The sequence below is a fragment of the Hordeum vulgare genome, chromosome 3H, assembly GCF_904849725.1.
Source record: "Hordeum vulgare subsp. vulgare chromosome 3H, MorexV3_pseudomolecules_assembly, whole genome shotgun sequence".
NCBI classification, from domain to species: Eukaryota; Viridiplantae; Streptophyta; class Magnoliopsida; order Poales; family Poaceae; genus Hordeum; species Hordeum vulgare.
Window position 1 is genome coordinate 47,440,804 of NC_058520.1, and position 16,464 is coordinate 47,457,267.

At 45.8% G+C, this 16,464-nt stretch overlaps 1 protein-coding gene across 1 annotated transcript; it reads left to right on the forward strand.

Moving 5' to 3' along the window:
• Positions 1 to 5,006: 5,006 nt before the first annotated feature.
• On the forward strand, positions 5,007 to 7,753 carry LOC123442912 (CRS2-associated factor 1, mitochondrial). The gene is made up of 5 exons (XM_045119092.1): positions 5,007 to 5,638; positions 6,151 to 6,278; positions 6,443 to 6,668; positions 6,759 to 6,886; positions 6,989 to 7,753. The coding sequence occupies exons 1-5, from the start codon at positions 5,080 to 5,082 to the stop codon at positions 7,277 to 7,279; spliced, it is 1,332 nt and encodes a 443-aa protein (XP_044975027.1). The 5' UTR covers positions 5,007 to 5,079; the 3' UTR covers positions 7,280 to 7,753.
• Positions 7,754 to 16,464: the final 8,711 nt, after the last annotated feature.

Sequence of the window (16,464 nt, forward strand, 5' to 3'; positions counted from 1 at the left end):
TTTTCAGCAAGGAAATATCTGCAAGCACTGAAATTGTCGGTAACAAGTGATTGTGTGGTGAGATGATTCGTAGCAAGCAACAAGTAACAAAAGTAGCAACGGTGCAGCAAAGTGGACCAATCCCTTTTGTAGCAAGGGACAAATCTGGACAAAGTCTTATAGGAGGAAAAACGCTCCCGAGGACACACGGGAATTTCTGTCTGCTAGTTTCATCATGTTCATATGATTCGCGTTCGTTACTTTGGTAGTTTGATATGTGGGTGGACCGGCGCTTGGGTACTGCCCTTACTTGGACAAGCATCCCACTTATTATTAACCCCTCTCGCAAGCATCCGCAATTACGAAAGAAGAATTAAGACAAAGTCTAACCATAGCATTAAACTAGTGGATCCAAATCAGCCCCTTACGAAGCAACGCATAAACTAGGGTTTAAGCTTCTGTCACTCTAGCAACCCATCAAATACTTACTACTTCCCAATGCCTTCCTCTAGGCCCAAATAATGGTGAAGTGTTATGTAGTCGACGTTCACATAACACCACTAGAGGAAAAACAACATACAACACATCAAATTACCGAGCGAATACCAAATTCACATGACTACTATTAGCATGACTTATCCCATGTCCTCAGGAACAAAAGTAACTACTCACAAAGCATAATCATATTCATGATCAGAGAGTTAATGAGTAGCATCAAGGATATGAACATAAACTCTTCCACCAAATAATCCAACTAGCATCAACTACAAAGAGTAATCAACACTACTAGCAACCTTACAAGTACCAATCGGAGTCGCGAGACGGATATTGGTTACAAGAGATGAACTAGGGTTTGGAGATGAGATGGTGCTGATGAAGATGTTGATGGTGACGAGTCCCCTCTGATGAGAGGAGTGTTGGTGATGACGATGGCGACGATTTCCCCCTCCGGGAGGGAAGTTTCCCCGGCAGGATCGTCCTGTCGGAACTCTAGATTGGTTCTGCTCAAGTTCCGCCTCGTGGCAGCGACGAAACCACGAAAAAGCTCCTCTCCGATTTTTTCCTGGACGAAACCCTCCATATAGCAAAAGAGGGGAGCAAGTGGGCCAGTGGGCTGCCCACAAGCCCTCATGGCGCGGCCTGGGGGGGGGGGTGGCCGCGCCGTGCAGGCTTGTGGACACCCCCTGGTGCCCCTCTCGTACTTCTTCGGTCCAGTATTTTTTGATAAATCGGGAAAAAAATCCTCATTGATTTTTACGGCGTTTGGACTTGCGCAAAATAGGTATCTCAACTTTGCTCCACTTTCAGGCCAGAATTCCAGTTGCCGGCATTCTCCCTCTTCATGTAAACCTTGCAAAATAAGAGAGAAAAGGCATAAGAATTGTACCGTGAAGTGAAGTAACAGCCAAAGAAGCGATAAATATCAACATGAAAACATGATGCAAAATGGACGTATCAAGGTACGTCGGGGTGGCAGGAACAACCATGTTGACTTCCCTGTTTATAACTTTGAGTCGACTTTTTCTTTCTATATCAGCAAAAATCATCAATGTGGCATTGACCTCAGGGAAATCCTCCTTATCTTCATCATCCTCCTTTTCATAAGTTTTCTCATTCGACTGCTTTTCCTTGAACTGTTGGATCAACAATCTGCACTGCCGAGTGGTGTGCTTGGGTAATATCAAATTGCCTTCATCATCCTTCTTCGTGTGGATTGCACACGACATATCTAGAATGTCGGTTCCCGACTGATTCTTCAATTTCTTGGGGGTAAACTATCCTTTGGATTTCCCCTTATTCTTTCCGTGTGACGCCAGAGCGACTGCTTCTGCCAGAGGAGAACCATCAATTTTGCGCTTTTTTTTGATTGGAATTGCCGCCGCGAGCATCATTGTTGACTGCTTTTACTTTGCCGCTACGAAGGTGATCCTCCTCTTCGCCATTGGCGTATCGGGTGGCAATATCCATCATCTTGCTTAAGGACATATCTCCTGTTCGACCGAACTTCAGGTAAAGCTCTATGTACCTAACACCAGCCTTGAAGGCGCAAACGGCTTGGTGCTCGGAAACGTTCTCCACCATGTGATGGAGGGTGGTCCAACGCTGAATGTAATCTCTCAAAGTTTCATTTTGTTTCTGCACACAGTGGTGCAGCTCAGATAAACCAGCAGGACGTTTGCACGTGCCCCCGAAAGTTCTGATGAACACTCGGGCAAGGTCCTCCCAACAGTAGATGCTAGAAGGAGCCAACTAATTAAGCCATGCTCAGGCTGAACCGTCCAGCATCAAAGACAAACGCTTCATGGCTACATTGGCATTGCCTCCACCGATCTGCACCGCCACTCGACAATCGTCTAACCATGTTTCTGGCTTTGACTCACCAGTGAACTTGATTATTCCAGCCGCCAACCCAAAGTTGGGGGGAATCTCAGCAGATCGAATAGCTCTGCTGAAACACTTGGGGCCGGAGACAACGACACCACTTCCACTCGGATGATCTCTATCATAACCATCTCTGTGAGACCTGCCCCTGTCAATCCGACTCTGCGCGAGTACATTCCTCACATAGGACCCAGGATTCCGTTCATCGCCGAACGGGCACCTATCGTCATAGTGCCGGGGCACATATGTACCACTCCGCGGGGGAGTAAGCGCTCGGCGGCGGTCGTCGCGATGATAACGAGGAGCAATCTCATCTCGTCCCTGATCCCTGTACTAGTCTTTGCGGTAACCTCCACCTCGATGGCGCAGAGGTGACCTCGGGCTGTGAGCCGACTGAACTGTGTCTTCCCTAGGTGAATCACTGTGTAACCTGTTGTGCGACTGAGAAATAGCGGAATTTTGTTTTTGCGCCGCCTGAAGCAATGCTCGGATCTGCTCCAAACCTGTGCCACCCTCTAAACCTGACGGTGTGGAAACTGCAATCCTAGTAGCGGCCGCGACATTCAGAACTGGAGTACGGAATACATGAACGTTGTTCTGAGATCCACTCGGAAATAACTGTCGCTGACGTCGACTAGAAACTGATAGATGCTGGTGAGTGTGCTCGTTGAGAATATCCTCATCTCGACACTGCTGCGCGTTCGATGGTTCTCCAGCCTCGCGCCCGCCGCGGCTGAAACCAAGCGGGCTTTGATGTGAACCCGCCATGAAAACCTCAGCTGCAGGATCGCAACTCTCGCACTAGGAAGGAACGAAAAACTGATCTGACGCCGAGTTGAATGCGCGGTGAAGTGATTCGGCAGGCTCGATAGATGCAACCTGCGGAGATGACGCTTGGCGAGCCACCGCATGACTCACGCAACGCTGGAGCCGCGAGCGACCTGATCTCTTGCGGTGACGAACAACGGGAGAGAGCAAACGACACCGGAGTCGTCGGCTGTCAAAGAAGAACGCCGCAGGAGCTTGCACGAAAGTGCGTCGCCCCGCGGATCGAGAGCGCCTCAACATCAAGAGGCGCTTCCTGAAGCCATGCCGAGTCATCGACGATGAAGGTGAGTGCACCGAAACGGATCTCGTGGCCCAGGAGCAAACCGCCGCCGGAAGACATGACGAAGGAGAAAATTGCAAACTCGCCGAAATTCGCTTACACGCCTGCCCCACGGTGGGTGCCAATTGTCATGAGAACGATCCTGGCAGTAGAGGTTAGGGGTACGTAAGTTGAGAGGAGCGTCCTAGCTACGGCGAGTTTGTACACACGAATGTATGAGTTCAGGCCCCTCTCGTGGAGGTAACAACCCTACGTCTCAATGCTGAGGAGCTTCTGTCGTGTGGAAAGTGTGAGTTACAGGGGGTGTGAACCTTTGTGCCAGAGGGGAAGGGTGGCTTATATAGAGTCCGCTGCCCCTCATCAATCCCCGGCAACCAAGGGTTTGATCATAGTAATAAAGGTGAACGTTACTGATAACATATGCAATAAATGCTACTTATGGCGACCAGTCGAATGCCTGCCTATTGGCCTCCCTGGAGTGGCTTCTGATCTTCTGCGATCGACAGACTTCTGGTTCTTTCAAGTGAAAGGCAACTGTCGAATGGAGGAAGAAACCTCCGAGTGGATATAATGTCGAGTGACTCGTGCGCCATGGTGATTCGAGTCGGAATCTTCTTTGTAGTCTTTAAGTCTTCTAGTCCTTAGGTAGGGTATGTAGGTCAGGCCTAAGACCCTACCCTAGGTACATATCCACAACAACCCATACGTGTCAGCCGGACCCGACATGCCTACCCCACCACAAATTGCCCCAAATTCATCAACCCCCCTTTCGTGCATCCCCCCCGCCTTTCCTGCATCCGAGCCCTCGCCGCCGGCCATCCTTGCTCCCCAACCTCGCCCTCGGTCCCAATCCGTTGCCTGAGATGTCGTCCAACCCGTCCTCGACCGTCACGACCGAGGTTGTGTTCGCCTCCTCCATCGACGCGCGTCCTCGGCTTTGCCGTGCAAGCCGGAGAACGTCGCTCGGAGGGACCGACAACAAATGCAGCAAAAGAGGAAAGCATCAACGCCGCAATGAGCAGATGCATACACGGACATCCTACAATGAATGCCTTTGAATGTCGCATAAGAATAAAACATGGAATCTAGAGGATTAAGGAAAAAAGTGAAGAGAAGATGCATTGGACTTCTCAAATGGCTTCCGTAAAAATTTTAGAATTCAAATCCCTCAACCTACAAAAATCCTTCAATCAAAGAGCCCTTCAATCCAAAAAGACCGTGAAAACTGACTAATCCTATGATAGACTAACCCTATAATTTGATTCGTATCTTTTTTTTTGGTTTAAATGTATTTTCAGTTTGCATTGCGTTAGATGACATTTCTATGCTTGTGGGTAATTTCAAATCAAATCAAATGATTGTGTTTATTTCTGCTAGAACAACTCGAATATAGATTATATTTTCATATAGAAAAACAAATAAAATACTCAAGAGGCTTCAAATCAAAAATCAACTAGAAATCGATTTCCCAAAGAGACCGACTAAGTCCTCGTTTTTCCTTGTAAATTTCCGAATGGAAAACTAGTTTTCCTTCCCAAAAAAACCCACGAACACGAGGGTTTTGCCCCTTCGGCCCACGGTCGCCATTGGCCACTCTGCTCCGCCGCTCCATGCTCCTCCCTAGCCTCCTCCGCCGCGCCCACCTGCTGCGGCCGTGCCACCCTCCCCGCCGCCACCTCTCCCGCCTCCTAGACCGCTACGGTTTCGTGCCGCCGGCCTCCCTGACCCCCACCGCAAAAGAGATCTCCCACGGGACAGGCGCCGCCGCCGGCCAGAAGCGTCGGACCAAGAAGCCCCCCTACCGGCCGCCGTCTTCGCTGGACCGCGGAGACCGCCCGGCCTCCCACTCCGACCTCCCCTTCGATTTCCGCTTCAGCTACACGGAGAGCTCCCTGGACGCCAAGCCCATCGGGCTCCGCGAGCCCAAGTATTCCCCGTTCGGCCCCGGTCGGCTCGACCGCCCCTGGACCGGCCTGTGCGCGCCCGCCGTCGACACCACGCTCCGGAGCGTCGACGCCGAGGACCCCGCCCCCGCCGCCGAGAAGGACCTGGAGGAGGCCCGCCGTCGCGAGCGAGAGCGCGTGCTTGGCGAGCCGCTCACCCCCGCGGAGCGCTCCTTCTTGGTTGAGAAATGCCAGAAGAACCGCACCAAGCGGCAGATCAATCTCGGTAAATTTGGTCTTGGGTTGTTAAAACAATACTACTAATGAATTTGTTGTGCATTTTGAGCTGCCATACAGATGATGGCGTTGGTTATTCAGGCCCTGTTTGGAACCACAATAGATTATGATAATCTGGATTATGAAGATAGATTATATAATCTGGTTTATAAAAATAATCTACGTGGGCATGTTTGGAGGCCAAATTATATAAACTATAATCCAGGTTTTACATTGCATAATGACATGTCCGCCCTCTGTTTCTTTTTTAAAAGAGGAGGGTGGCGGTGGTAGGAATGTAATTATCTTCAACTTTACAAGGGTAATGGGTCATTAGCAATCCATAATCTGATTTTAGCTGGGGTAGAGTAGATTATGAGTTTTTAATAATCTGTCCATCTAGTTTTTATAATCTACACCATAAACTGTCCTGTTTGGAGACATAATAGATTATAAAAACTGAATTATATAATCTGGGTGGTTCCAAACAGGGCCTCAGTCGGTTTGCTGATGTTTCTGTAGGGAGAGATGGGCTCACTCATAACATGCTAAATGACATTCACAACCACTGGAAGCATGGCGAGGGGGTCAGGGTGAAATGCCTTGGTGTGCCGACGGTTGATATGCAAAATGTGTGCCATGAACTCGAGGTAGCTTCGTCTCTCCTATCTCTAAGAACATGAACACTGTCACTTTACTTCCATGGAGTTTATCAAGTACTTTATGGATGAACATCTTCGGAGCTCTTATTTTATATGGCTGGTTCTAATATTACTCTCCTGTAGAAGCGTGAGTAATGCTACCTTTTGTCCAGGATAAAACTGGTGGCCTTATAATCCACAGGCATGGTGGCCAGTTAATACTGTACAGGGGGAGGCATTATCATCCAAAGAAAAGACCTGTTATTCCTTTGATGCTATGGAAGCCAGCTGAACCGATATACCCGAGGCTAATTAAAACAACAATAGAAGGGCTCACGGTTGAGGAGACAAAGGAAATGAGGAAGAAGGGCCTACATGCTTCTGTTTTGACAAAGCTCGGTAATCCTTGTCCCCCTTTTTCATTTAGACATGGTATCATATACGTGTAGGTGCTAAAAATGTGTCTAACCAACTATGCCCATTTCACAGCAAAGAATGGATATTATGCTAGCCTTGTGCCGATGGTTCGAGATGGTTTTTTGACAGATGAATTGGTTCGTATAGATTGTAAAGGATTGCCAAAGAGTGATTATCGGAAGATTGGAGTCAAGCTCAGGGTGAGTTTCTCATATAGCCTTATTATGCCAAAATAGTAAAATGTTTATTCGCCCTGAAGATTACCTGTAACAGAATGTATTTCTCTCTCCTTTTTGGTGCAGGACCTTGTTCCTTGTATTCTTGTATCCTTTGACAAGGAGCAAATTATTGTTTGGCGGGGGAAGGATCACGATGAAAGCATACAGGATAATATGCACAAGGCATCCCCTTCAGTTCTTCAATTAGAGAGTGCAGGAGTGAAGAATGAGAATGTTGAACAGGAAGAAGCATCAAGTGAGAGTGCAGCAGGAGAGGATGAGCATGGTGAAAAAGAAGAAACATCAAGTGACTGGTCGTCTTTTGACGAGTCTTCCGAGATCAGTAGCTCTGATGAAGTGCCAGATGATAAGTAGGACATTTCCAGGATATAATATCCTTAGATCAATCTGACATATCCAGAGGACACATATCACACGATGGATGAACTGCCACCAGGTGTTCAGAAAATTGGCATGTCATCCAACACCACCAGCTTGTCCATTCTTTACCTGTGATGATTATGTTCTATCACAATCAAAATCAGTAGCCCTGTTTCTGTCCTTTGAAATTCTCCATGGCTAGTTTTTGGTGATTGTACAAGTTTGTTCACTTCCACAGTTTGGCTATAGTTGAGATTCAAATCAAACAATTGTAGCTTGAGGGTCCAACAGTTAGTACTCACTGGACCAGAGTGTCTTTGATCTTACTCCCTCCGTTCTAAAATATTTCTCGTTGTTTTAGTTCAAACAACGACAAATATTTTGGAACGGAGGGGCATTATACTGACCGCTAGTAGAATGAACACGGTGAAACCATTTAATATTATGCAAATGTCATTTGACTTCCTAGAGCACCATGTGAATTCTAAAGAACATCGACTGAACAATGTTGTTCAGTCTTTTCTGTTTTTCTGTTTTATCTTACACTGCCAATTGAATTGATTGCCCTTCCCACTCTAATTGGATTGACCTATGTGGAGGATAGGGTCCAAGATTTAAGCTTTGACAGGCTGTATAGGTTTAGAGGCAAGGGGTCACAAGAGGCTGGCGCTTTAGCCATTGCCTCACCAAAAGTTAGTATAGGACAAGCTACTCAGGATCAAGCAATTCGGCCAAGTTAAGATGTTGGAGGAAAAGAAACCAGACTATAGGACAGTGTATTGAGTAAATTTCTCAAAACTATATTGCGACTGACAAAGTATGATCTGGAGAAATATTGTGTCACATAAGTGTGGTTTTGTGAAATGCACTTTTAGAGGTGTGTTTTCTTGATGTTTTGTGACAAAAGAAGTCTGTTTGTTGTTTTTCCAGAAATTTATTACCCCAGTCTATATCTATCTGCCTAGGTTCCAGTTCTCACCTTGGGTGGCCGCACAGAGCGCCTGTGCCATATTTCCTGGATGAACCAGTCAAGGTGAGATATTAGAAGAAACTGAACCATCACTCTATGTTTCCAATGGATGGTTCAGTTCCCTCTAATCCTCGCTTTGAGCGGTGCATGCATGTCCCTAGCTGTAACCCAATCTCTTCCTTGTCTCTAGGCTGCAGATGCCAACGCCAAGCAATCAATCAGTCAACCGAAGGTGAGATATTGGAGGAAAACAAGCTGATCGGCGACCACAATTAGTTGGCCAGATCTGTTTGTTTTCCTCCAACTCTCACTTTCAGTGCCTGACAAGCACCTATCCAGAAAAGAACTGGCTGAAACAGAACTATCTATTCAGATGCTACCCTGGAGCTGTGTAGCTGTGGAGCTGCTGCTTGCTCTAGGGCTCTGGTCAAGTTTATTTATAGCCAGCCCACCTGGGAAGAAGATAGTTGTAGCCTTCAGTGCTAGAATAGCAGCAGCATATTTTTCTGTTGCAGCTGCATGATCATTGTGCTGTGTCCTGAATTCTGTTTAAAAGGTGAAAGGCTTCTACCATGTACTGTGGTACTAGACCACCAGTGTAACTAACTGTCACATGCAAACTGATCAGGCTTCGGTTCACTCTCCATGGTACTTTCGTCTCAGTTATAAATGATCTGAGGGTTGTTAGTAAGGACACTAACATTGCAATAAAATGGAAGGAATGATAAATAATGTGCATAAAGTTTCACCAGATGCAATAAAATGTGAGGTTTGAAGTTTCAGAAATTTCATACAACATCCACGTATCTACAATTTACAGACATTAAACAAAGGCAGTGCACTAACCTGGTTTACCCCAGTGTTTACTTTTCTTAGCAATTCCCGCCCAGAAGAAAGAAAATAAAGAACTTGTCCGTAATTAATTTTTGTGCTCACAGGCTCACGTTTTAGAATATTAGAGCAACTTTAGCAGATGCGTCGTACCCGCAGCCTCTAAAACCGTTTTGGAGTGTCTCATATTTTTCTTTGGAGGCTGCTGAGCCTATCGGCAAACTCGGATTCACCCACCCATAGGTTTTTCTCTCATTTTATTTGCATCAACTCTATAAATCTACTTCTAATTGGGCACATTCAAACATTGAGTGAAATTGGATCAACGTTCAAACAATATTGTAAATACATAGTTCTTCATATTGCAGCAGAGTTTGTCGCCTCTTACCTACACTAGTTCAATGCCCGTGCGTTGCCACGGGCTAATAACAAAATATATGTATAACAAGAAATACGATAACAAAAATATATACACAAAGAAAATGTGATGTGATATGAGATGATATTTCATGCTATTGATGTGGTAGATAAATGAATCTCATCATCTTTCTCTTCCCCTTCCTCTCCCACGATCCTTCCTTCTTCGTGTTTTCTTCCCACACATCCACCTTGCATGACAGTATTTAATGGCTTGTCCCACTTCAAATTAATTCTCCAGATTGCCATCCCTTAGATTATAGATAACTTATATATGCCCCCAAAAGGATACTAAACACTGCGAGAGAGAAGAATTTAAGGTGCTATCTGTCTATGCAATCTATTTTCAAGGTAAACTTCTGTAGCAAGATTGTGACATAGTCATGTTCCATAGAATGAGCATGCCATGCTGATCACAGAATTGATTAACTTTTTAAATATGGCTATGATAAAAAAAAGTTTACTCAGAACACATTTTTCTAAAAAAGTAGCATAATTTGTTTAAATTCAAAGATAGATTTGGGTACATCCTAAATTATCACACATATTAGGGAATAAATTTCATAAACTCATGATCTAAAATAAAATGAATTCTTATTAGCAGCATAGAGTCATGAAAAAACCATGTTATATGCACTCCATGTGGCAAAAGTGCTATTATTTATTGGAGTGCATGTGTGCTCGTTATCCCTCCCATCAAGTCACTCCGAGATTTACAACCCAACACACATAGACCTAGGTATAATCTATGTACCCTTATTTTAAACAGTGAATATGGCCAACAACCAACGCCCATGAAACATGACTATGTGAGGCACTTTCGTACCGGTTGGAATGTCACTCCACCATATGGGTCGTCCAAGACGAGATTCTAGACTAATAGACTCATTCAAGTCCATTTATTCTATCTGACTAGTGCAGGTAGATTTTCTTCCCCTACAAAACTCGAGCTCGCCTCTCACCGACTAAAGCGAACTCCACCTAGATCCACAATTCCCCCGCAGTCCATGCTTCCTCACCAGCCATTCCCAAAGAGATCTTGCTGCACATTCCTAGCTTCGATTGTGGTGAGGAGATCATCACATGTATTTGCCTGTAATGGGGTGGATGCCAACAATCTGCATCCAGTCACCTACAACCACAAGAGCCCTTCAATATGAATCCGATGTTGGAATTATGCCCTACATGCAATAATAAATATAGTTATTATTATAATTCCTGTATCAAGATAATCGTTTATTATCCATGCTATAATTGTATTGAATGAAGACTTATATACATGTGTGGATACATAGAGAAAACACTGTCCCTAGCAAGCCTCTAGTTGGCTAGCCAGTTGATCAAAGATAGTGAGTGTCTTCTGATTATGAACAAGATGTTGTTGCTTGATAACTGGATCACGTCATTAGGAGAATCACGTGATGGACTAGACCCAAACTAATAGACGTAGCATGTTGATCGTGTCATTTTGTTGCTACTGTTTTCTGCGTGTCAAGTATTTGTTCCTATGACCATGAGATCATATAACTCACTGACACCGGAGGAATGCTTTGTGTGTATCAAACGTCGCAACGTAACTGGGTGACTATAAAGATGCTCTACAGGTATATCCGAAGGTGTTCGTTGAGTTAGCATGGATCGAGACTGGGATTTGTCACTCCGTGTGACGGAGAGGTATCTCGGGGCCCACTCGGTAATACAACATCACACACAAGCCTTGCAAGCAATGTGACTTACTGTAAGTTGCGGGATCTTGTATTACGGAACGAGTAAAGAGACTTGCCGGTAAACGAGATTGAAATAGGTATGCGGATACTGACGATCGAATCTCGGGCAAGTAACATACCGAAGGACAAAGGGAATGACATACAGGATTATATGAATCCTTGGCACTGAGGTTCAAACGATAAGATCTTCGTAGAATATGTGGGATCCAATATGGGCATCCAGGTCCCGCTATTGGATATTGACCGAGGAGTCACTCGGATCATGTCTGCATAGTTCTCGAACCCGCAGGGTCTGCACACTTAAGGTTCGACGTTGTTTTATGCGTATTTGAGTTATATGGTTGGTTACCGAATGTTGTTCGGAGTCCCGGATGAGATCACGGACGTCACGAGGGTTTCCGGAATGGTCCGGAAACAAAGATTGATATATAGGATGACCTCATTTGATTACCGGAAGGTTTTCAGAGTTACCGGGAATGTATTGGGAATGACGAATGGGTTCCGGGTGTTCACCGGGGGGGGGGGGGGGCAACCCACCCCGGGGAAGCCCATAGGCCTTGGGGGTGGCGCACCAGCCCTTAGTGGGCTGGTGGGACATCCCAAGAAGGCCCTATGCACCATAGGAAGAAAATCAAAGAGAAAAGAAAAAAAAGAGGAGGTGGGAAAAGGGGGAAGGACTCCTCCTTCCAAACCTAGTTGGACTCGGTTTGGAAGGGGAGGGTTCCCCCCTTAGGCTCGGCCGACCCCCCTTGGGAGTCCTTGGACCCCAAGGCAAGGCTCCCCCTCCCCCCTATATATACGGAGGTTTTAGGGCTGATTTGACACAACTTTGCCACGGCAGCCCGACCACATATCTCCACGGTTTTACCTCTAGATCGCGTTTCTGCGGAGCTCGGGCGGAGCCCTGCTGAGATTAGATCACCACCAACCTTTGGAGCGTCGTCACGCTGCCGGAGAACTCATCTACCTCTCCGTCTCTCTTGCTGGATCAAGAAGGCCGAGATCATCGTCGAGCTGTACGTGTGCTGAACGCGGAGGTGCCGTCCGTTCGGCACTAGATCGTGGGACTGATCGCGGGACGGTTCGCGGGGCGGATCGAGGGACGTGAGGAAGTTCCACTACATCAACCACGTTCACTAACGCTTCTGCTGTACGGTCTACAAGGGTACGTAGATCACACATCCCCTCTCGTAGATGGACATCACCATGATAGGTCTTCGTGCACGTAGGAATTTTTTTGTTTCCCATGCGACATTCCCCAACAGTGGTATCAGAGCTAGGTTCATGCGTAGATGTCTTCTCGAGTAGAACACAAAAGTTTTTGTGGGCGGTGATGTGCGTTTTGCTGCCCTCCTTAGTCTTTTCTTGATTCCGCGGTATTGTTGGATCGAAGCGGCTCGGACCGACATTACTCGTACGCTTACGAGAGACTGGTTTCATCGCTACGAGTAACTCCATTGCTCAAAGATGACTGGCGGGTGTCAGTTTCTCCAACTTTAGTTGAATCGGATTTGACCGAGGAGGTCCTTGGATGAGGTTAAATAGCAACTCATATATCTCCGTTGTGGTGTTTGCGTAAGTAAGATGCGATCCTACTAGATACCCATGGTCACCACGTAAAACATGCAACAACAAAATTAGAGGACGTCTAACTTGTTTTTGCAGGGTATGCTTGTGATGTGATATGGCCAACAATGTGATGTGATATATTGGATGTATGAGATGATCATGTTGTAATAGATAATATCGACTTGCACGTCGATGGTACGGCAACCGGCAGGAGCCATAGGGTTGTCTTTATACAAAGTTTGTGCTTGCAGATGCGTTTACTATTTTGCTAGGATGTAGCTTTAGTAGTAATAGCATGAGTAGCACGACAACCCCGATGGCGACACGTTGATGGAGATCATGGTGTGGAGCCGGTGACAAGAAGATCGTGCCGGTGCTTTGGTGATGGAGATCAAGGAGCACGTGATGATGGCCATATCATGTCACTTATGAATTGCATGTGATGTTAATCCTTTTATGCACCTTATTTTGCTCAGAACGACGGTAGCATTATGAGGTGATCTCCCACTAAAATTTCAAGACGAAATTGTGTTCTCCCCGACTGTGCACCGTTGCTACAGTTCGTCGTTTCGAGACACCACGTGATGATCGGGTGTGATAGACTCAACGTTCACATACAACGGGTGCAAAACAGTTGCGCACGCGGAACACTCGGGTTAAGCTTGACGAGCCTAGCATGTGCAGACATGGCCTCGGAACACATGAGACCGAAAGGTCGATCATGAATCATATAGATGATATGATTAGCATGGGGATGCTTACCACTGAAACTATGCTCAACTCACGTGATGATCGGACTTGAGCTAGTGTAAGTGGATCATGAACCACCCAAATGACTAGAGAGATGTACTTTTTGAGTGGGAGTTTAGCGAGTAATTTGATTAAGTTAAACTCTAATTATCTTGAACATAGTCTAAGTCCACTTTGAATATATTTGTGTTGTAGATCATGACTCACGCGACAGTCATCCTGAATTTTAATACGTTCCTAGAGAAAGCTAAGTTGAAAGATGATGGAAGCAACTTTGTAGACTGGGCTCGTAATCTTATGGTAATCTTACAAGCTGGGAAGAAGGATTATGTCCTTAATGCTGCGCTAGGAGATGAACCACCCGCTACGGCTGATCAGGATGTTAAGAACGCTTGGTTAGCGCGTAAGGAGGACTACTCAGTAGTTCAATGTGCAGTCTTGTATGGCTTAGAACCGGGACTTCAACGTCGCTTTGAGCGTCATGGAGCATTTGAGATGTTCCAGGAGTTGAAGTTTATCTTTCAGAAGAACGCCCGGATCGAGAGGTATGAGACCTCCGATAAATTCTATGCTTGCAAGATGGAGGAGAACTCGTCTGTCAGTGAACATGTGCTCAAAATGTCTGGGTACTCAAACCGTCTAGCTGAGCTGGGGATTGAACTCCCGCAAGAAGCTATCACTGACAGAATCCTTCAATCACTGCCGCCAAGCTATAAAGGCTTTGTGTTGAACTACAACATGCAAGGGATGAACAAGTCTCCCGGCGAGTTGTTTGCGATGCTGAAAGTCGCAGAGTCTGAACTCCGTAAAGAGCATCAAGTGTTGATGGTGAATAATACCACTAGTTTCAAGAGAAACGGCAAAGGCAAGAAGGGTAATTCAAAGAAGAGCGGCAAGCCTGTTTCCAATCCGACGAAGAAACCCAAAGCTGGACCTAAGCCTAAAACAGAGTGTTACTATTGCAAGGGTATGGGTCAGTGGAAGCGCAACTGCCCCAAGTATCTGGCTGATAAGAAGGCGGCCAAAGAAAAATCAGGTATATTTGATATACATGTTATTGATGTGTACTTAACCGGCTCTCGTAGTAGTGCCTGGGTATTCGATACCGGTTCTGTTGCTCATATTTGCAACTCGAAACAGAAACTGCGGAATAGACGAAGGCTGGCGAAAGATGAAGTGATGATGCGCGTAGCAAATGGTTCCAAGGTTGATGCAATCGCCGTCGGCACAGTTTCACTTCAGTTACCATCAGGATTAGTTATGAACTTGAATCATTGCTATTTAGTGACTGCGTTGAGCATGAACATTATATCTGGATCTTGTTTATTGCGAGACGGTTACTCTTTTAAGTCAGAGAATAATGGTTGTTCTATTTCTATGAGTAACATCTTTTATGGTCATGCACCCAATGTGAGAGGATTGTTCATATTGAATCTTGATAGTGATACACATATACATAACATTGAAACCAAAAGAGTTAGAGTTAACAATGATAGCGCCATATTTTTGTGGCACTGTCGCTTAGGTCATATTGGTGTAAAACGCATGAAGAAACTCCATGCCGATGGACTTTCGGAGTCACTTGACTTTGATTCACTTGACACGTGCGAACCATGCCTCATGGGCAAGATGACTAAAACTCCGTTCTCCGGAACAATGGAGCATGCCAGTGAATTGTTGGAAATCATACATACCGATGTGTGCGGTCCGATGAGCGTAGAGGCACGCGGCGGATATCGTTATTTTCTCACCTTCACTGACGATTTGAGTAGATATGGTTATGTCTACTTAATGAAGCACAAGTCGAAACATTTGAAAAGTCCAAGCAATTTCAGAGTGAAGTTGAAAATCACCGTAACAAGAAGATCAAGTTCCTACTGTCTGATCGTGGGGGTGAAAATCTGAGTTTCGAGCTTGGTGCTCACTTAAGACAATGTGGAATTGTTTCACAGTTGACACCGCATGGAACACCACAGCGTAATGGTGTGTCCGAACGTCGTAATCGTACTTTATTAGAGATGGTGCGATCTATGATGTCTCTTACCGATTTGCCGTTATCGTTTTGGGGTAATGCATTAGACACAACTGCATTCACTTTAAATAGGGCACCACCAAAATCCGTTGAGACGACACCATACGAACTGTGGTATGGCAAAAGGCCAAAGTTGTCATTTCTTAAAGTTTGGGGATGTGATGCTTATGTCAAAAAGCTTCAGCCTGAAAAGCTGGAACCCAAAGAGGAAAAGTGCATCTTCATAGGTTACCCAAGAGAGACAGTTGGGTACACCTTCTATCTCAAATCAGAGGGCAAAGTGTTTGTTGCTAAAAACGGAGCTTTTCTCGAGAAGGAGTTTCTCTCGAGAGAATTGAGTGGGAGGAAGATAGAACTTGAGGAGGTTGTCGAACCTCTCATCCCTCTGGATGGTGGCGCAGGGCAAGGGGAAACCCCTGTCGTTGCGACGCCAGTTGAGGAGGAAGTTAATGATGATGATCATGAAACTCCGGTTCAAGTTTTTGTCGAACCACGCAGGTCGACGAGACCACGTGCTGCTCCAGAGTGGTACTGTAATACCGTCTTGTCAATCATGTTGTTAGACAACAATGAACCTGCAAATTATGAAGAAGCAATGGTGGGCCCAGATTCCAACAAATGTCTAGAGGCCATGAAGTCCGAGATAGGATCCATGTATGAGAACAAAGTGTGGACTTTGGAAGTACTACCTGAGGGCCGCAAGGCTATTCAGAAAAAATGGATCTTTAAGAAGAAGAGGGACGCTGACGGCAATGTGACTGTTTATAAAGCTCGACTTGCGGCAAAGGGTTTTTCACAAGTTCAAGGAGTTGACTACGATGAGACATTCTCACCCGTAGCGATGCTTAAGTCCGTCAGAATCATGTTAGCAATAGCTGCATTT

Coding starts and splice junctions, on each gene's coding strand:
- LOC123442912 (XM_045119092.1), top strand. CDS start 5,080: ATGCTCCTCCCTAGCCTCCTCCGCCGCGCCCACCTGCTGCGGCCGTGC. Junction 6,669..6,758: donor TTCTGTTTTGACAAAGCTCG/GTAATCCTTGTC, acceptor CCCATTTCACAG/CAAAGAATGGATATTATGCT. Junction 6,887..6,988: donor AGATTGGAGTCAAGCTCAGG/GTGAGTTTCTCA, acceptor TTTTTGGTGCAG/GACCTTGTTCCTTGTATTCT.